The sequence below is a fragment of the Geotrypetes seraphini genome, chromosome 9 (assembly GCF_902459505.1).
Source record: "Geotrypetes seraphini chromosome 9, aGeoSer1.1, whole genome shotgun sequence".
Classification (NCBI taxonomy): domain Eukaryota; kingdom Metazoa; phylum Chordata; class Amphibia; order Gymnophiona; family Dermophiidae; genus Geotrypetes; species Geotrypetes seraphini.
Window position 1 is genome coordinate 28,742,656 of NC_047092.1, and position 22,171 is coordinate 28,764,826.

The 22,171-nt window shown below is 41.5% G+C and overlaps 1 protein-coding gene across 2 annotated transcripts in view; it reads right to left on the bottom strand.

The window, feature by feature from the left end:
• Positions 1–723: 723 nt before the first annotated feature.
• LOC117366966 (hyaluronidase-4-like) overlaps positions 724–22,171 on the bottom strand; it is a 31,918-nt gene continuing 10,470 nt past the window's right edge. For both annotated transcript variants that reach the window (XM_033959072.1, XM_033959071.1), the window contains exons 2-4: positions 10,406–11,388; positions 7,107–7,196; positions 724–1,534 (exon numbers count right to left, since the gene is read on the bottom strand). In XM_033959072.1, the coding sequence (XP_033814963.1) occupies positions 1,139–1,534; positions 7,107–7,196; positions 10,406–11,296 (1,377 nt within the window). In that variant the 5' untranslated portion in view covers positions 11,297–11,388 and the 3' untranslated portion in view covers positions 724–1,138. The remainder of the gene's footprint in view (positions 1,535–7,106; positions 7,197–10,405; positions 11,389–22,171) is intronic.

Genomic DNA, 22,171 nt, shown 5'->3' on the forward strand with positions numbered 1-22,171 from the left:
ACACTACTAGGGGTATAATTTGGAGTTTAGTGGCTGGGACAGCAGGAAGATCTTGTAATTCCTTAAATATGCTGGTATCTTTGAATGGTAGGTGGTCACTTGTTAGAGGATGATGGTGGCTGATGGAGTCTGGGCTAGCTTGCAGAATGGGGTTTCCAGTTTTGGAGATGGAATATGGAAGAGGATCTTTCAATATTCAGAAGGGGTTAAAAAGAGAGAGAGAGGGCTGCCCCAAAGGGGGATGAAATAAGAAATACAGGTCTTCTCCAATCACTAGCGCTCATGCCTAGTTCTCATGTCAAGTCTTGGGGCCAGTCATCTAGCCAGACCTTGAATTATGAGGGGGGAGGGGTTGCTGAGGCCAAACCTCTGTTCTCCACCCATATTCTGCTTTTTATGTTCCCCTGAGATCCCCAAATTCCTAAGCTTCTGGGTATTCCCAAGTTCCACCAACAGAAGAGGTCCTCCATTGGTGGCTTGGCAGTCAGTGGTGCTTTCCATGGACTATTGCCACACCAGGCCCCCTCCCCCCCACACACAGGTTCAATTTTTGCATTTGTATGAACACTGAGCATGAGTGTGAGAATGGCAGAGAGGCATCAACCCATGGAAAGTGCCATTGACTGCCAGACTATTGGTGGAGGTCTTCTTCCACTGGCGGGGCTTGGGGACCCCAGCCAGCCATACCAGTAGATGGTGCTGCAATTTTTTTTTTGGGGGGGATAACCTAAAGTGGGGAGGGGAAGGCCAGGCCTATCCTTTGCTATGTCATTCCTTGGGGCTGGCCACTAGAAGCCATTTTTCACACTGAAATTAGATCAGGGCTTTCTAAACTTGTCATGAAAATCCCATAATAAGTCAGGTTTTTCAGGATATTTACCATGAATATGCACGAGATAAATTTGCATATCCTGAGTATTCAGTGCATGTAAATTTATCTCTTGCATATTCATTGTGGATATCCTGAAACCATGACTTGTGTCTGGGAGTCCCAGACAAAATTGGAAAGCCCTGAACTAGTTGGTTTCTGCTGCAATATCTTAACTACGATATATTTCTAACATAATAGGTTGTTTGCTATTATCCTTGTTTCACGGGTCATTTGCACCCTAAGAATATGTATCTTAGTATTAAATGTTTAGATATTGAGGTCAATATAAAGCATAATTAGCATTCCTTTTATGAACGGCGATGAAATTACAGAACCAATTCTCTGTTTAAAGCAATTTTTAAGTTTTCTGCAGTCCTTCCCTTCATACCCCTTATAACAATGACAGCTAAATTTTTTTGCCAAGAATTCCAGATCTGAATATGAAGCTTCACCTTTCACGGTGAATTCTTGATCTTCTGAAGGTTCTATTGTGTAGCTTTCAGGGTTCAAATGTAGGTAATCTAGAGCGTTCCATTTTTTTCTTAAACATCTGCCATTGTTCTGACAGAGATGTCTGCTGCATATCTCTGTGGCTTTGGTTATATTGGTGATGTAAATGCCCAAGTTAGAAGTAAGGAACCGATTCACCTTCATACAGCTCTCCTGTGAATTAAAGAGTAATAGTATTATATAGTCTGTCCGGTAACTGTTGATCTAAGGCCAATATCAGCACTGAGCAATAGTTACATAAATGTTATATATTGGTATGATATAGTTATCATTTATTATTTGTAGCCCACCCTTGTCCAGAGCAGAAAATAACAACACATACACAATAAAATATAGCAAACTCATAGCAATACAACAAACATAGCCAAACATATTAACCAACAGCTCTAGAGCAGGGTCCTATTTCATTTAATTAATTTAGGGATCCTTTTATTAAGGCGCGCTAAACGATTTAGCATACGCTAATTGATTTAGCGCGTGCTAAAGATTAGCACACGCTAAATGCTAAGGCACCCATTATATTCTATGGGCGCCTTAGCATTTAGCATGCGCTAAATCGGTTAGCGCGCCTTAGGAAAAGGACTCCTTAATTTTAATGTGGTGTCTTATATACCTCTAAATGTCGCAAAGGATTCGAAGTGGTTTACAAAACGATTTAAACAAAGATCTAATTAGGTACTTTGAACTTCCCTCTCTGTCCCAGACGGGCTCACAATCTAACTATAGTACATACGAAAAATAATAACTTACATACCCGAAATATGTAAAAAAAAAAAAAAGAGAAAAAAATGCAATAAGATCAATACCATAGGAGAAAACTTTAAAATTTAGAAACAAAGACTCCCTCCAACCCCCCCAAAAAATTACAAAATTAAACAAACTTAACAACAACAAAAAAATGCGCACTCCTACCTGTGTGATCTGTGAGTCCGTGGCAGGTAGCAGTGCACATGCACGCTTAGGGTTCTATTAGCTTGGGAGGAAATACAACAGCCCCACACTTGCGGACCCCAAGGTAATGTTCTGCGGTCTGGCTGGCTCCCTTACATTCCCTGGCCAAAGTTATTTTTAAGTTCAAAGCCGCCGCCGTGGCTCCTCTCATGAGCTGCACCTGCATCAGAGAAGGCTTCCGACGCAGGCAGGGATCGTGAGAGGAGCCGCCGCGGTAGCTTTAAACTTAATAACTCCAGCAAGGAAATAAGGGAGCCATTTTAGCTGCGTGCTGCTGGGAAGGGAAAGGAACAGGGGAGGGGGAATGCTGCTGCTGCTGCTGCACAGGGACATAGAAGGGGAGGGAAATACTGCTGCTGCTGCTGCACAGAAAAGTGGAGGGGGAGGGAAATGCTGCTGCTGCTTCACAGGGAAGTGGGGTGGGGGAAGGGAAATGCTGTTGCACAGGGAAATGGAGGGGGAGGGAATGCTGCTGCGGCTGCTGCACAGGGAAGTGGGAGGGAGGGAAATTCTGCTGCACAGGGAAGTGGGATGGGGGAGGGAAATGCTGCTGCACGGGAAAATGGAGGGGGAGGAAATACTGTTGCGGCTGATGCACAGGGAAGGGGGGAGGGAAATGCTGCTGCATAGGGGCAGGGAGAGAGACAGATAGAAAGAAAGACAGACAGTGGGAGGGAGGGAAGGAGCAAGACAGACGGTGGGAGGGAGAAAGACACAGGGGCAGGGAGAGAGACAGAAATACAGACAGACAAAGAGGCCAGTGAGAGAGACAGAAAGACAGCGGGAGGGAGAGAGACAGAAAGACAGACAGACATATATTCTAGCACCCATTAATGTAATGAGTTTAAAGACTAGTAGAATATAATGGGCACTTTAGCATTTAGCGCATGTTAATCTTTAGTGCGCCTTAGTAAAAGGACCCCCCAAATACTTTATCATTATCGCACTACAAATATGGATAAGAAAAGGGTCTCACTTTCTCCTCTTACCATCCAAGAGGCTTCCTTCTCTTACATTTTTATTATTCATTTATTTGACTTATAATCCATCGATCTAACAATCCGACTGAGGACATGTCTGTGGAAATCTGGACATCTGCTAACCCTAAGCAGCTATTGCGTGTGTTCTTTATAACACATTAATAGTTTCTTGCTCTGTAGGCAGCATTCTGAATCAATTGTAGCTGGTAAGGTTTGCCTTTTGCAGATGATACCAAGATTTGTACTAGAGAATGACACGGTGACAAAATTCATCACCGTTCCCGTCCCCGCGGATAACCGCGGTAAACCATCTTCATGTCATTCTTTAAGGAGAGAGGGAAGAATCAGAGTATAATTGGGCACAACCACTGACCCGCAAGCTTTGCTTTGAAGAATGCTGGTGTAGAAGGACTGAGGTTGAGATAGACACTACAGAATGACAGCCTCTGGTATCCAGAGCAGATATTGTGATGTTATAATGCCTCATTCCACCAATGTCTAAGAGCTAACCTCATCAGTGATATCACAATGGCTTCATTATCCTTGGCTCACATAAGAATCAGAGTATGAATGGCCACAACCACTGACCCGCAAGCTTTGCTTTGAAGAATGCTGGTGTAGAAGGACTGAAGGACTGAGGTTGAGATAGACACTAGAGAATGACAGTCTCTGGTATCCAGAGCAGATATTGTGATGTCATAATGCCTCATTCCACCAATGCCTAAGAGCCAACCTCATCAGTGATGTCACAATAGCTTCATTATCCTTGGCTCACATAAGAATCAGAGTATGAATGGCCACAACCTCTGACCCACAAGCTTTGCTTTGAAGAATGCTGGTGTAGAAGGACTGAGGTTGAAATAGACACTAGAAAATGACATGGGATTATTTCCCGCAGTTATCCACGGGGACGGGAACAGTGATGAATTTTGCCACCTTGTCATTCTCTAATTTGTACCAAAGTGGATACCCCGGAGGGAGTGGAAAACATGAAAAAGAACCTGCAAAACTTGGAAGAATGGTCTAATGTTTGGCAACTAAAATTCAGCACAAAGAAGTGCAGAGCGATGCATATGGGGCGTAGAAATCTGAGGGAGATGTATACGCTGGGAGATGAGAGGCTGATATGCACAGAAGGGGAGAGGAACCTTGGGTGGTAGTGTCTGTAGATCTGAAGGTGACATAACAGTGTGACAAGGTGGTAGCTTTAATCAGAAGGATGCTAGGTTGTATAGAGCAGTGTTCTTCCAGTGCCGGTCCACATGGCCGGCACGTGCATCTGCTGCCTGTATTTTGCACTGTTCAGGAAGAAATGCAATTGTTTCTTTTTCTCTGGGGTTGTACTGCATGCAGAGTCTTGCATCTTAGGGTTTTGTTTGTATATATTAGTACTTTTAGGGGTCCTTTTATCAAGCCGCGCTAGCAGGGTTAGCACGTCGGACATTTCATCACGTGTTAACCCCTGCGGTCGGCTGAAAAACTAACGCCTGCTCAATGCAGGCGTTAGCGGCTAGCACATCAGGTGGTTTAATGCACGGTATTACGCACGTTAAACCCCTACCACAGCTTGATAAAAGGACCCCTTAGTGTTTAGTCCCATATTTGCATGGGATTATCTGTTTTCTGGTAGGAATGAATATTGAGAAGCATACAGTGTGCTTTGTATAGTTTATGACCAAACAATTTTTTTTTATGCAAAAAACAAATATAATCACCAATGGCAAATTTAGGAATATAGCTTTATGTAGTTTAATTTTGTAGTTAACCATTATGTGTTAATAAAATTATATTGTGTATGTATATATGAAAAATGAATGGAAAAAACTGTTACAATTAGTACTATTATGGGGGCGGGGTCTAGCCCACAACTTGGCCCGGTGTTCTGCAACTACCGATCCACAGACCGATGCCAGTCCACAAAATAATTCTTTTATTTCCACCGGTCCATCGGTGTAAAAAGGTTGAAGAACACTGGTATAGAGCAAGGCATAACCAACAGAAGAAAGGTGGTGTTGATTCCCCTGGCCATTGGTGAGGCCCCACTTGGAGTATTGTGTTCAGTTTTGTAGACTGTATCTGGACAAGAATATAAGAAGACTTGAAGTGGTGTAGAGGAAAGTGACAAAAATGGTAAGGGCTTTGTGCCAAAAGAAGTACGAGAAGAGACTAGAAGACCTTAACATTTATACTCTGGAGGAGAGAAGGGACATAGGTGATATGATACAGACATTTAAATATTTTTAAGGTATTAATATAGAACCAAATCTTTTCCAGAGAAGGGAAATTGGTAATACTAGAGAACATAAATTGAGGTTGAGGGGTGGTAGACTTAAGAGTAATGATAGAAAATTCTTTTTCACGGAGGGTGGTGGATGCCTGGCATGCCCTCCCGAGGGAGGTATTGGAGAGGAAAAGAGTGACGGAATTCAAAAAAGTGTGGGATGAACACAGAGGATCTCTAATTAGAATATGAACAGGCAGACTTTCACAATCTGAATCCTGCAAATGAGATGGTTTGGATAGGCTGGAGTGAACTTTGATGGCATCTCCAGTAGTTGGAACCTAAGAACAGTACCGGGTGGACTTCTAAGGTCATGGCCCAGAAATAACAAAAAAAAAAAAAAAAGACATTTTAATTTAATCATGAAACTGTAACGCATGTAATAATAGGACTGACTGGATGAATGGTTCACGTCTTTATCTGCTGTCATTTACTATGTTACTATATATGGCTGTATCTCATTCATGCCTAAAAGCTGGATTCTGTAACCAGTGTCTGTCAAAAACAACACCGGTTACAGAATCCCCCCCTACAACGATCCAGGCAGGAGGGCGCCCAAGCCCTCCTGCCCCACGGCTCCCCTGAGCCCCCCGACACGATCAGGGCAGGAGGGAGCCCAAGCCCTCCTGCCCTGGCGAACCGCGACCCCTCCCCCCCACTGACATTGGGGCAGGAGGAAGCCGGGTTGGGCCTAAGGCGGGACCTAAGCCTACTGGACCTATTACGGTTGGCTCAGGTCCCACCCCGATGCTCACCCCGAAGTGCCGCAGTTCATAGGGGGGGTGGGCGATCATCATTGCGGCAGGAGAGATGATGATCAGCTCGGTGGCCCCTTTTTTGGCACTTATACCTGTTTTGACTTGGTCTAAGTCAAAACATATAAGTGCCGACTAGGCAACCTGTCAAAATCTTTGGTTATACCTATTGTACGCCTAGGTCTAGGTCGGCCCACCTCCTGTCCACCCTCGCCATTTCCCCGCCTCTAAAAATGCCTCTTTTCTCTCTGTGTGTTTAGAGGCAGGGGAAAGGCCTAAGCTGGTTTTAGATACGTCTAAAACCAGCTTTGATTATGGGTACTTGGATGATCAGGCTTTTTGATCGTCCAAGTATCCATTTAGGCCACTTTTTAGACTTTTTTTATTATTATTATTATGAGCCCCTATGTTCATGGTTAAATTGTTTTTTCTTTATTATTTCTAGGCAATAGACCATAGAAGTCCGCTCGGAAAAACATTGCTGAATATTTGTGTTTGCACCATGTCTTCTTTGAGGCATCTTGTAGTTTGGGGTTGGTTTTTTCCTTTTTCCAGCCATCAAATTTAATACTCTCCATATTTCTCTTTTACAAAATACTGTCTGTATATGGCCAGGAAGGAACTAGGAAAAAATAATTTTTCTCAGTGTCCTCACCGAACCAGTCCAGAACCAGAATCTCCGAACTGGTGTGGTGGAATCAAAGTACAGAAAATGAGCAGGTAAGATCTAATTTCTCCATGCTGCAGCGCTGACTTACCTTAGATGAAGTCAGGTTCATGTCTCCCCAAATCACAAAACCTGCAGCTCCCAGTGCTGCACTTTCTCCTATTGTGCTTACAAGGTCTTGCTATGGTGAACACAAGATAATTGAGATTAGTGAAGGTACAGTGTAGCTTATGACAATTCAATGCCACTATTTTAATTTCATGCAAAGACTTGGCAGCAGCAAAACATTTCCACACAATTAATTTTGCTAACCAGAGCATCACCTAGTTATTATTGCTGAATGAGAAGTGCACTACTATACTTTTAAAATTGTAAGTTGGTGACAGCTCATGTGAGGTGGTACAATTGCTCCATTCAAATCACTTTGATCACCACATAAATTACAATACAACCCGATCCTCTGTTTTTTTCAGTAACAGCTCCCGTCACTCTGGAATTCTATTCCAACCCATATAAAAGAAGAAAACCAATTAAACCACTTCAAATCAGAACTGAATACCTTCCTATTCACTGATGCTTTTGAAATCTAAAACTTTACCTTCCGGGCCCAGCTCAGACAAGATCTCCCCTCTAGAGGTCTGCACAGGAACGGGGATTGCAGGAATCCTGCGGGTCCCTCCAGGTCTACAGGACTCCCGTGGGGATCCCCTCCAGGTCTACGGGACTCCCGCGGGGATTCCCCCAGGTCTACGGGACTCCCACTGGGATTCCCCCAGGCTCATGGGACTTCTGTGGGGATGGAACCGGGGTTCCTGAGGCCTGCAAAGAGAATTAGTAGAAGATAGACAAAAGCAGAACCTGGGACCAAGATGATGGAAAACCAAAATGTCTCACCAGATACAGCAAGAGAGATGTTCGAGTTCATTTTGAGGGGGGCTAAGCTCAAAATGGGAGGCCCAGCCCCCTCTCATGGTTATACCACCAATTGTGTTTAGTACAAAATGAAGTACTTGCTGAGTTTGAAGGTTTCCAGTTCAGTTTTGGCACATTTTTCTTATGCAAACGTTGTCCTGAAAAGTGCCTCTCTCAATTCTGCTTTAAATGAATTTGATGCTGTCTTGTTCGATTCTTTACTCATTGCTGCATTAAAAATCATTTGTGGATCTTAGAAAGACCTCTCAGAAGTTACCTATGCCAGATGGTGGAACCAGATTTGTTTTCTCTACAGATATGAGCATTCTATTGCCAAAAAATCCAACTCTTTTATTTCTTTTAACAAGAAATGGTCGACCCTACAGTCACATGACCTAATGTTTATTCTAATTCTTTCCGGTGATGTATGCATCTCTTATTTCTGTTCACTGTTATTTGTTTATATTGTATTTTATTGTTGGTTTAAATAAACTAAGACTTTAAAAAAAAAAAAATCAAAACTGTCAGAAGTAATTGCTGCTTTTTATGGGGACAGGTAACTTTTATGGGAGGATGGGCAGGGACAGAATAATAACAATAATAATAATTTTATTTTTATTTTTATATGCCGCCATACTGGAAGGGTTCTAGGTGGCTCACAACAAAGGCAATACATACAGTGCGGGGATAGGCAGGGACAAAGGGGATTCTGGCGGGGATGGGCGGGGACGGAAGGGATACGAAAGGGACAGGCGAGATTTCTGTCCCCGCACAACTTTCTACTCCCCTCCCCCATGTACTTATCCTAAATGTCTTACTATCCTATATATTCTATAGATTTCCCCCCTTATCCCCCTGTTTCCCATACATTTGTAATGTCTTGTCAACATAGATTTGTATTATTAGTTTGTAAATCCTTTTTTTTTTTTACTATTTTATGCACTGCTTAGAAGTATGATAAGCGGTAAAACAAATTTTAAATAAACTAAACTAATTAGGAGACCAAAGGAGGATGTAGGGGAGATGGAGAAGGCAATAGTGGTGAAAGTCTAGGATGGCATAGACCAGGGGTGTCCAACCTGCGGCCCCATGAAGTATTTTGTGTGGCCCCGGTTGAGGGCGATGCAGTGTTTTCCTCTGCTTCCCCAGGTGTTTACCGTCTTGCTGGCTCCCTCCTCTGTCTTGCTGCAGCGTTTGTGCAGCCCCAGAAAATTTTGGGGGGCCAATGTGGCCCAGGGAAGCCAAAAGGCTGGACACCCCTGGCATAGAACATTCACTCTACTCATCAGATCTTGCTCCATTTGACTATTTTCTGTTTCCAAACCTTAAAAAGAGTTTGAAAGGGTGACATTTTTTGAGCAAATTGGAAGTGATTATAGCAGTGGAGCAGTATTTCAGTGACCAGATATCAGAGTATTGTTTGAAAGAGTTACAGAAACCTCAGACATGATGTGCCAGGTGTGTTGAACTTAGGGGTGAATATGAGGAATAACTTGTGTCATGGCTCCACATCATTCCCTTCTTGGTTGGGCTGAGAACTTTTCAGCATCCCCTCATATTTTTATTATGGTATGTATGCAGTACTGTACACATACACATAAGAAACAGTCCCTGCTCAACTGCACTTCACTTTCTGAAGTTTATTGAACTTTAAGTTTCAAGTTTCAGGTTTAATTCAATTTTAATATACTGACCATCGACGTACACCTGGACGGATTACAAAGCTAAAAAATGTTAAAATAAATTTTAGAAGGGGGTTTACCCAATGGAGTTTTATACTTGGGAATAATGGGTTTGTTTAAATGCCAGTCAGATATTTAAAAGTTATTATTATACCACTCTTTCTTTCATCGTTATAAGAACTTAAGGATTGCTATACTGGGCAGACCAAAAGACCATCAAGCCCAGTATCCTGTTTCCAACAGTGGACATCCCAAGTACCTGGCAGAACCCAAATAGTAGCAACATTCCAGAGCTGAGACTGTGATGTCATAAAGCCTCATTCCACCAATGCCTAAGAGTCAAATTCATCAGTGATGTCACAAAGGCATGATTGTCCTATACTTGGCTCACATAAGAACATAAGAATTGCCATTTTGGGACAGATTGAAGGTCCATCAAACCCAGTATCCTGTTTCCAACAGTGGCCAACCCAGGTCCCAGATCCCAAGTATATATCTGGGATTCTCAACTCAGTCCTTTGGACACATCCAACTGGTCAAGTTTTCAGGATTTCGACAATGATTATGCATGAGATAAATTGCATGCAGTACCTCCATTGTATGCAGATCTATCTCATGCCTACTCATTGTGGGTGTCCTGAAAACCTGACTGGCTAGGTACCTCCTGAGGTCTAGGTTGAGAACTCCTGCTGTGCGTGTGTGTAAAGAGGATGCAGCTACTGCCTCTCTAATGGAAAACTAGTGTGATCTTTTAAAGCTTAAATTGCACAGAAAAAAAGCTATAGTAAATAATTACCTCAGAAAGAAATAATAAAGGATCATCCTTATAGCTAAGCCTAGTGTAGACAAATACAGGTAAAGAATAATCATGGGAGGTCATAGAAGCAATCCTTATGGACTCATTGACTCGAAACCTAGAGAACCATAATATCTTGTTACTGTTGCCAATAAATTTGTGAACACTAATTGAGGGATATAGAGCTTTGCTACTGTTCCAGAGCCAGGAGAGTTCATTGTTTCTCAATATCTCCTGTTCTGGGCAGGAGCCAGTGTACTTTTGGTCATGAAAATTGTAATTGTGACAATCTGGGTACAGGTAGTAGCCCCAGAGACCCTTAGGTCTGATATTAATCCCTAACTGGATGGTTTTCTTCATAAATGCTTTGGCGCTTGCTTCAAATTTCAGTTTTGCTAAGTTCTCAATGTCATTAGATGAAATATTCCCCAGAAGTTTGGAAACAAGTAACCTTGACTTCCTCCTGTAGACATCCTTTATATTCCAGTTGCGTACCCACTGGGGTCTCCAGAACTCCCAGTCTATAACTGCTGGTCCACTGAAGTCCTCTGAAGGAATATAGTAATTAATGTCCTCATGGGCTTTTTCCAGATGGTCTTGCAAACTGGCATTCTGCGGTAGGCCACCATGGATAGGAATTTCCTGTGATGTGTACCATGGATAATATCCCAGCCTATTGAAGTAAAATATAGTAACGTTCTGCCCTCTTGCATTGGCCAAGGGGTTACCAGTCATTTGAAACATTTTTAGATTGAGCAGTATATTATATCTCATGAGACAGAGGTCTGTAGGTGCATTCCAAGTAGCTATGAATGGTTTTCTATGATAAACTGGAGGCAGTGCGGGTTTTAGTGCATCAGTAGATGCAAAGATAAAAGCTAGTAGCCACATTGTATTATGGATCAGAATCAATTGTAATAATCTTTTCTTGAGGTGTGGTGTTCTGATGCATGAAGATACTTTCAAGGTCTTCCCGTTTAGGTCTGTAAAATATAAATATGCACAAGCATTCCTTTAAATTTTGAGTATAATTGCAAAAGCTGAACAAGATTCATCTTTTTATAGTACTGTATTTTTCTCTTTCTTAGAATAAGCTTTATTATTCCCCCTTTTACAAAACCGTCGTGTGGTTTCTAGCATTGGTGGTAACAGCTCTGATGCTCATAGGATTTCTATGAGTGTCGCAGCTGTTACCGCCACGACCAGTGCTAAAAATGCTAGCACGGTTTTGTAAATAGGGGAGGGAGGGGGGGGAATGTTAATATGGTATATGTCAGTCTCTCAAACTGTGCCACGGCACAGTGTGTGCCCCGAAGAGATTCAGAATTTTACTTTATTTTAAAAAATTCCCTTCATAAGTAAAATTTTGTTATTACTTTTTTTAAAAAATTTATTCAGTTTTCTATACTGTTCTCACCAGGGAGCTTAGAACAGTTTACATGAATTTATTCAGGTACTAAATCATTTTTCAAGTTTCAAGTTTATTAAAATATTTTTTCAAACCGCTTATTCAGATTTCTAAGCGGCTTACAATATAAAATTTCATAAAAACACATAAAAACAAGGGATACAGAATATCAACACAATCTACATTAAATCATTAATAAAAATATGGACTTACTTCACACAATAGGGTAGTGGGGAAGAACTACATTTGTTATAGAAAAAGTGTTACATTTAAGGGGAAAAACATAGAGGTAACAATGTGCTTTAGTTTAGCTTGGCTTTAGCTCGGTTTTATCCTTAAAAGGACAGTTGTTATTTTTCTCTGTCTGTCCTGGTATCTAATGTACCTGGAGTAATGGGAGGATTAAGTGACTTGTCCAGGGTCACAAGGAGCAGCATGGGTTTGAACCCACAACCTCAGGATGCTGAGGCTGTAGCTTTAACCACTGCACCACACTGTCAATGTTATGAGCATCTGTGTGCACCCAGACATGCATCATTCTTTGACATGATTGGTCCTTGAAAACTAACAGCAAGTAATTTTAATTTTTATGCAGTAGTTATCCTAACTTGAGCAACAAAACAATCAAGGCTTTCTTACTGTTTGGATCACCTTATCTTTGTGAACTTGGATTTTCAGCTCTGATAGAAATGAAATCGAAAAAAGGAGAATGACTGCAGATGGTGGATGATGAAATGCATGTTTGCTTGTCGACTATCAAGCTGTGTTTTGAGTTAATTAGCACTCAAAAACAAGCACATCCATCGCATTGATTAGCAATTCTAATCTATCTACTTTAGTTTCACTATTGTTCCAATTACCCATACATAGCTTAAAGAACTTTAAATAGCTCTCAAATTTAATTTTTGGTTGGGCTATGCAATTTTATAATTTAAATTATATAATGTGCCATGAAAAACATTTGCTCCATTTAGGGTTCCTTTTTCAAAGGTGTGCTAACGTTTTTAGCGCATGCACCGGATTAGCACGCGCTAGCTGAAAAACTACTGCCTGCTCAAGAGGAGGCGGTAGCGGCTAGTGCACGTGGCATTTTAGCGTTTGCTATTCCGCGCATTAAGGCCCTAATGCGCCTTCGTAAAAGGAGCCCTTGGTGTGCTGGAGCTAAAAAAGTTTGAGAGACTCTGGTATATGTGCTCTATGATAGCTGGGACTCACCAATAATGTTCTCTTTAAAATGTATGGGAGTCCTCCACTTACCTTCCTGCCAGTAGGGGTGCTGTGTCAATATTACATTTTCAGTAGAAAGGGACAGGCAAGTTCTGCAAGATTCCGGAAGACCTGCCTGTCCCTAACACTTGAAAACACCGTATTGAAGCACCAGCTGGAGGATTCCTGAATTGCTTATAGGGAACATTGCTCACCTTGGTAAAGAGTTTGAATGCCTGCATCGAACAAGGCAATTTTCAGATAAAAGGTGCCTATGCACATAAATGTACATGCACACATTATGTGCATATATTTACATACATTAAGATAATGTAAAAAGGGGGGGGTGAAAAATTATTGGCATGCAGAATATGGTATTATTTTTGGCATGGCAAGAGATAGAGGAAATGCATTGCCTCCCCCCCTCCAGTCCACCTCTGGGCTCCTCCCAAATCAGAAGAGTAACTATGCCCCTGGTATGTGGGTGTGTGGCATTTTAGCTGCCAAAAATTATGCACGTATTTCTATACCTCATATAAATTTGTCACAGTAAAAAAGAAACAATCCAGATATCATGAACATGTGTATTTTACCTTTTCTAAACACATGTTTTCCTGGCAGGGATGCTGAAGCCCCACCAGCCAAAACTTGCCCTTGCACTGCTGAAGTACAGAAGTTATTGGTGCGGTTCTTAGCCACCAACACTGGGACTCCTCTAGCATGCTCAGTTCTTGCATAAACTGGGCATGCATGAGGACTTCCGTCATTGGTGGTTGGAGGCATATTGCTGACTTCTTATGAACTGCAGCAGCACAAGGAAGAGGGGAACAGCTTGACAACATAAGAATAGCCTTACTGGGTCAGACCAATGGTCCATCAAGCCCAGAGCCCGTTCTCACGGTGGCCAATCCAGGTCACTAGCACCTGGCCAAAACCCAAGGAGTAGCAACATTCCATGCTACCGATCTAGGACAAGCAGTGGCTTCCCCCATGTCTTTCTCAATAGCAGACTATGGACTTTTCCTCCAAGAACTTGTCCAAACCTTTCTTAAAAACAGCTATGCTATCCGCTTTAACTACATCCTCTGGCAACGTGTTCCAGAGCTTAACTATTCTCTGAGTGAAAAAAATTATTCCTCCTATTGGTTTTAAAAGTATTTCCCTGTAACTTCATCGAGTGTCCCCTAGTCTTTGTCATTTTTGACGGAGTGAAACATCGATCCACTTGTACCCGTTCTACTCCACTCAGGCTTTTGTAGACTTCAATCATATCTCCCCTCAGCCATCTCTTTTCCAAGCTGAAGAGCCCTAACCTTTTTAGTCTTTCCTCATACAAGAGGAGTTCCATCCCCTTTATCACCTTGGTCGCTCTTCTTTGAACCTTTTCTGGCGCCATTGTATCTTTTTTTGGCTGATGGGACATCAGCATCTCCACCAGCTATTTAACAGAAGTTGCACGTGTGGAGGGGACCTGAGCCCATAGGGTGCCCCAGGTCCCCAAGACCCCCCCCTCCATGACTATGCCACTGCCACAAATTGAGTTAGCTAGTTTTATTCCACTAAAGTCTTTGAAAACATATCCCCTTATGTGTACTCTCTATGACAGTTTAATAGGCGTAGGAACAAGTTGATCACCAAGAAATAAAAGTTGTTAATTATAGCTCTACCCCTATACACAGCACAGTATAAAGGTTGCCAACCTTACAACATTTTACAGTTTCATGTACAGTATAGAAGATAGCTCAGCTCCCAAATGAAATGAACCTGAAACAAAATAGTAGTTGGATATTCAAAAGCATTATATTACATTACAGTGTATTTCTTATAAACACATATACAGTAAGGGGCTCATAATCAAAACTTAAACATGTCTAAAAACCATATAGGTGCCACCTGCAGGCATAAGGGCTATTGGGGTTGTAGACAGGTAGGTATAGTGGGTTTTTGTGGGGGAAGCTCACATAACCTATAAGGAAGTTTTGGTGAGATGTCTATCTGGTACCCTTTTTGTGAAGTTCACAGCAGTGCCCTATAAGGTGCCTCACTGTTTTGTTGCCATGTCTGGATGCTCAGCCCATTACAAGATTGCCCCCTTCTACGTCCAAATAGTCTTGTTCTGGGCATTTGGGAATTAGACTAAATTTTGGTTGAAAATGTGGTATAAAGATAGATGTCCTGGTGGTCTGGACAAACAATAGCCTGGATGTTCAGATATATGGTTTTCTTAAAAAAAATATATATATATATATTCTAGATGTATTTTTTGAAAATGGGCATTTTCCTACTGCCAACTTTGGGCGTCTAGTGTCAGATGCCCAAATGGGACTTAGACGTATGTTTTGATGATGCCCCTCTATATGAATAACATAACATAATTTTTTTTATTTATATGCCGCAAAAGCCTTTCGGCTCTAAGTGGTCTACAAAAGAGGTAAGGCTGACTAAAGTCAGCAAACTATAGCATAAATTGGCAGGTAGTTAACAAAAATGCAGCAAGACCCAAACACCTGCAACAAGCACAATGCCAGCTGCGGCAACCCTGAGAGAACAGTTAACAAAGGAATTTACAATGGGGTAATAAGCAGAGATTTACAAAGTGATAGAGATGACCAATGTCATTGAGCTACAACATAGATTGGCATAGTGAAAGTTAGAAGTGCCTGGGGCAGTGGCGCCCCTTCCCTGCCCCCTCTTCTTCTCTGCCCCCCTGCCGCACACATGCCCCCCCTTCCCTTCCCCTGTACCTCTAACTTTCCCGGTATGAGCAGCATCATGAACTTGCTGTTGACGTCGGCTCTCCCTCTGATGTCACTTCCTAGCAAGAGACCTGGAAGTGACATCAGAGGGAGAGCCGACACTGGCGTGAGCAGCATGTTGAAGTTGCTGCTTACATAACAGTGGGGGGAAATGAAGGGGTGGGGAGGAGTAGGAAGGAGCAGGGGGATGGAGAGGAGGACAGGTGCCAGCGCCCCCACCAAGATGGTGCCTGGGGCGGACTGCCCTCCCTTACTATGCCACTGGAAGGAGTGGTAGTAACGGAAGACATGTCCTAGCAAGGACTGCTGGATTTAGAGAAGAGGTGTGAATTTAGTAGGGTTACAAGAATCCTGGATTTATCCAGACATATCTGCTTTTCAGAGGACAGTCCAGGCATCCAGACAGCTTTTCAAAACCCGGCACTTTGTCCAGCTTTTGAAAAGCTGGTAAGATCAAGGCCGAGTCTGGAGTGCATCTGCGCATGCACGGGTGTGACATGGTGATGTTACATACATGCACACATGCATGTGATGTCATCATGTTGCATTTGTGCATGCGCAGATTCACTCCAGACCCGGCCCGAAGAGATGAGGATTGCATGGGGCTGGGGTGAACCCCGGGGGCAGAATGGGGCGGGGCCACACATCCTCTTTTACCAGATGCAAAATCTGATAACCCTATATTTTAGGAGCTTTCTGAAGTGCAGGGCAGAGGTTGATACTCTGACCAGTTGGTTCTATTCTGGGTCTCTGGAAACGACTTGGTATAATAGTCAAGGGCTGCATTTACTAAGGTGCGCTAGCGTTTTTAGCGCACACAGGAAATTACCACGTGCTACGCTTCTAGAATTCACTCGGAAAATTTAAAACCAAACTTAAAACTTTCCTCTTTAAAGATGCTTTTTCTCTTTAGCATCAGCCTCCGCCTCTTAATTCCCTGATTCTTTTGAAGTGATTCCCCTCCTAATGTCTTTACCACTCCCCACTTACCGCCTTTTTTTCTATTCATTTTACTTCGATGTATTTCAAACAACCTCTCCCTCCCCTACTTTCCTTTCGTTTCATGTATGTTAATCTGAATTTGTCCAGTATTTTTTAATATTAGATAAATTATTGTTTTAATTTACCTATTTCAATTGTTTCCTATAATCTTTTAAAATGTACACCGTCTAGACATGTATTTTGATAGACGGTATATCAAAAATAAAGAAATTTGAAACTTGAGCTAGCTCAAGGCTGGTGCTAAGGTCTAGCGCGCACTATCCCACGCGGTAAAACCCTAGCGCACCTTAGTAAAAGGAACCCTAAGTGTCTGTTGATGAATCTTTTGAGTGCAGCCTTTGAACAATGGCAGCCATTAAACTGCTAATCTAATCTAAAACTTGGATTTGTATACCGGGTCATCACCTAAAAGGAGCTCGACTCGGTTAACAAAATAGCTCTAACATAAAGGAATCGTGAAAAGTAAAATAAGAGCTCAGATTAAAAAGTATAACCAATCTAGGAAAAGAACGGTGTCAGGTCAAAAGCGCGCCGGGACAAAGGCGCGCGCAGACAACTCAGCGCAACGTGGAGACGCGCGCCGAAGAAAATGACTGTTTTAAAGGGCTCTGACAGGGGGGAATCCCCCACTTTACTTTATACAGATCACGCCGTGTTGTGGGAGCGTTGGGTGGGTTTGGGGGGTTGTAACCCCCCACATTTTACTGAAAACTTCACTTTTTCCTAAAAAATGGAAACACTTAAGTTTCCAGTATAATGAGGGCAGTTACAACCCCCAAACCCCCCCCCCCAACGCCGCCGCGATCTGTATTAAATAAAGTGGGGGGGGGGTTCCCCAACAAAACCCCCCGTCGGAGTCCCTAAAAACACTCTTTTTCTTCGGCGCGCACTTCCGTCTTACGCTCAGTTGTAGGCGCACGCCTTTGTCTTCGGCAGTTTTGTCTATGAACCAAAAGAACTATTAATACGTGAAGATCATTTTGACAGCCTAGCCTGAAGGTCCAAATATTGTTGGAAGAATAATGTCTTCATAGATTTGCAAAATAATTGCAAAGAGCATATTGTTCTAATAGAGAAAGGAATATTAGTCCAAATTTCAGTTAATCTGAATGAAATGAATGGACACAATTTTCTGACAGATTTTACATCCTTAAAGGAAGGAAAAGAGAGAGTTTATACCTATGTAAGTTTCTTGAGTTCGACAGTCGATTAACATTCAGGGCTCCTTTTATCAAGCCACGCAACTTTTCATCACGCGTTAACCCCTGCGCTGGCCAAAAACTACCACCTGCTCAAGAGGAGGTGGTATCAGCTAGCATGTCGCACGCTATTACATGCGTTAAATTGCTAGCGAGGCTTGATAAAAGGAGCCCTCGAGTCAATGGAACCAAAGATGAGTATATGCCATATAGAAGTTTGAACACTACACACGCACATTTAAACCGTATTCTATAATCAACTGGAAGCCAATGGAGCTGAATCAATAGTGGAGATATGTGGTCAAACTTTCTCTTCCCTAAGATTAATTTAGTGGCAGTATTTTGTATAAGCTGAAGCTGCTGCAAACTGTTCTTATTCACACTTATACCGAATTGCAGTAGTCTAATTGTGCCAATATAATTGACTGTACTAGTACTGAGAAATGTTGCAGATGAAATAGTGCTCTAACTTTTCTCAACATACCTAGGCTAAAAAACCCATTTCTTCACTGGCTAAAAAAAACATTTCTCTGCTCCTTCTATAACGTCAATGGCTGAATGTATGTGCCACTTGTGCTCTCAGATTGCAGAATGCTAGCACTTACACTTGTGAATGTCACAGATTCACACAAGTTAAACATTTTGCAAACAAATATGAAGATAAACAACGCAATATATCATTTTTCTATTTATCTTATTTGCATAGTGTGCTCAGTAGCAAAATTGTACAGGCTAAAAATCCAGAAGCAAAAAGACAATCAGCATGTTTTATGGACGAAGGCACATTTCTGATGTTGGTGTTGGATTTTACTTAAGCAAATTTCACTAGATGGGATGGCCTACAACAATTCTATGGATCAGCAACTTCTTAGTAGATATGGTGTACAAGTAGCTATGCAGCCCCAGAATAGCTCTATCTGGAAGGGGCTGCCTCCGAATCTAAGCGTTACTGGTTTGAAGCTGGTGGAGGACAAGCTGGGAGATTTTGAATGAGAAATATAATGTTTATGTTTATTAAAATTTGATATACCGCTCCAGCATTTTACTGACCTAAGCGGTTTACAATGCAATAATTGATTAATGAAAGGAACTCCATTGAAGATAGGAAAGATAGAGAAAGAGACAAGATACATATATTCTAACAAGTACGGTAATCAGTGAGGATGAAAACAAAGATTACCTTAAAAAGTAAAATAAATAAATAGTTATTTATAAATTATAAATTTTTTAAAAATTAAATTTTAAAAAAACAACCCCCCCCCCCCAACAAATAAGATAAATTCCAGTCAGATATTAGATCCTGTCCAGTCAGATACTCCAGTCCAGTGGAGACAAGAGACCACTCAATGCTGGGAAAGCACGACAGGCAGACAAGGATCCGGAAGACAGCCACATGACAGCCAGGTCCCAAACCAGACCAAGACAAGCATCCCCCAACTCAAGCTGATGTCCACAAAGTCAGGTCAAAACTAGAAGGAGGACCCAGCAGCCACCATCTATAGGCCTAGCCCACCCACTGTGTGCCGCATCTGCAATCACAGTCCTCGGTGTATCATTCAGCCGGCCAATCCTCACCAGCACTTTGGATGTCTCCACAGGTCACCTCCTCCAACATGAAGTGTCACTCTCCTTTCAGTGGGTCAAACCTCGATCTGTCCACCGGTGAATCCTCACCAGCATGCCGGAAGCCACCTTCCTTGACGCAAGCATCCCTCATCTCAGCAGGCCAAATCTCGGTCTCCCCCTCACTGACCTCCGTCCCCCTGCTCGTTACTAGCAGGTGAACAACCATCCGAACATCCATGTTCCAGTGCAAAAAGGTATTAAGAATGACCACTGTCGTTAAGGCCATTAGCCGTTAGGACCAACAGTCATATGAGGCAATGCGAGGAGAATTAGATAAATTGGATAAAAGGATAAATTATAGGACTGAAAATTCAAATCAGGTCAAAAAACAAACAAAAAGAACAGAAAAAAATTAAGTTAAAATGCTAAAAGATGCAGGGAAAAAAATTCAAAAGAAAAAATAAGGAAGGGAGACGGCATAACTGATGACTTAACTGGCCGCCATCTTGGAAGGTTGTTGCATACCATCTGATAAAAGCCCTGCCCTTAAAGGCATACATAGGTAAGCAGTTCAATACATGCCACTTTAAATATCAAAAATCCCCATGTACTGACTTTGTGTTGACCTTTCCAGAAAAAGCCTCAGCCACAAAGGCCCGGCTTTAAGAATGATTGGATAACCCTGACTGATCTTTTAAAAACAGGATGGTATCAAGTTTTTCAAGTTTATTAGGATTTTATATACCGCCTATCAAGGTTATCTAAGCGGTTTTACAATCAGGTACTCAAGCATTTTCCCTCTCTGTCCCTCTCTGGTATGTGGTAGAAAAGCAATTTATGAGGCAGGAGATTGCAGTCAGACAGTAACACTGATACAAAAGGTACTTTAATAGATTATTTTCTTTTCAGACAGCTGTCAGAGATAAAGAATTAAGCTAGTTAATAGCTAGTGCAGCATCCTATAAACATTTCAGAAAGCTCTTGAAAACGTTCGATAAATTCTTATAAAAGATGATTCGATTTGAACAATTTTGAATTGTAATTCCTGAGAATATCCCAGCTTATTTTAAGTTGTAAACCGCATAGAACTGGAAGGTAATGCGGTATACAAATGGTAATAGGTAATAATAATGTAATAAGGTTATATTGGCTGAAAGTTAGGGACAAGATACATTACAAGCTATTGGTAAATTTTTCATGTGCTTACATAAGTTGACCCCCAAACACCTGGTTCAGAGCCAGCTCGACTGCTTTGCTCAATTGAGCATCGCGATCTGTTTGTTCCATCTGTATGGGACTTAAGGCTTTCCTCTTCCAGGAACAGTGTCTTTCACTGTATTGGCCCCAGGGAATGGAACAACCTTCCAGGATATATTCACCAACAGCAAAATTTACAGAACTTTATGAAAATGCTGAAAAGACACCTGTTCTGTAAGATGAAATATAGGGTCTGAGTTTGGCTGAGGGAGAAGTGATGACTGTTGAGTGCTGGTCACGGAGGTGTTCGATGGTCCAGTTTGTTCTGTTTGGCATAATGATGTTTGTCATTGAGGCGTCCTGTATGCTACATGAAATTTTATATTTTGATGTATTTTAGGGTTTGGTCAGTTGTTTGTCCTTAAAGGTTTATCGTTGATGCAACGTGTATATCATATGCAATTTGATTTTTATATGCAAGTATGTAATTTGTTTATAGTGTGTTTTTGATGTGATTAGTAAGATAAATGTTATGTCTTATTTTGTATGTCATTATGTAACTCACCCTGGATAAGGGCGGGCAATAAATAAACAAAAAATAATATTATATGGATGATTTGGTTGCTGCTATCTGGTTGTCTTACTGATAACATCAGTAATTTTTTATTTTTTTTTTTTAATTCTTTATTCATTTTAAAAATCTTTCATCAAGTGTACAATATTCATAAGTAACACAATGAAACAAGGCACTTGTATATCTTATATTATATTCTAAACATATAAATGTAACCCTCTCCCCACCCTCCCTCAAAACCCTTCATTCATGTAACAAAACCTATCTTTGTATCCCTCCCCCCTCCTATTATTATATGATGTCTGACTAATAGGAAAATGGCATTTAATCATAACAAAAAGATGCCAATGGCTCCCATATTTTAATAAAATTATTATAATTTCCATTTTGTGTCGCTATTGATCTTTCCATTCTATATATGTGGCATAATGAATTCCACCAAAAATTAAAGTTTAATCTAGTATGATCTTTCCAGTTATTAGTAATATGTTGGATGGCAACTCCAGTCATGATCATTAAAAGTTTATTATTACTCGATGTTATCTGACTCTTTTTTCTCATACACATTCCAAATATCACAGTATCATAAGATAACGCTACATGGTTTTCCAATAAACAATTTATTTGATCCCAGATTGAGTTCCAAAAGGCTAAAATATGAGGACAGTAGAATAAAAGATGGTCCAAAGTCCCTACCTCCGACTTACAATGCCAGCATCTATTGGACAAGGTACTATTTAACTTTTGTAATCTAACTGCGGTCCAAAAAGCTCTATGTAACAAAAAAAACCCAAGTTTGTCTCATAGACGCTGACAATAATTTTTTCTGAATAAGCTGTCTTTAAGAGTTCAAGGAAA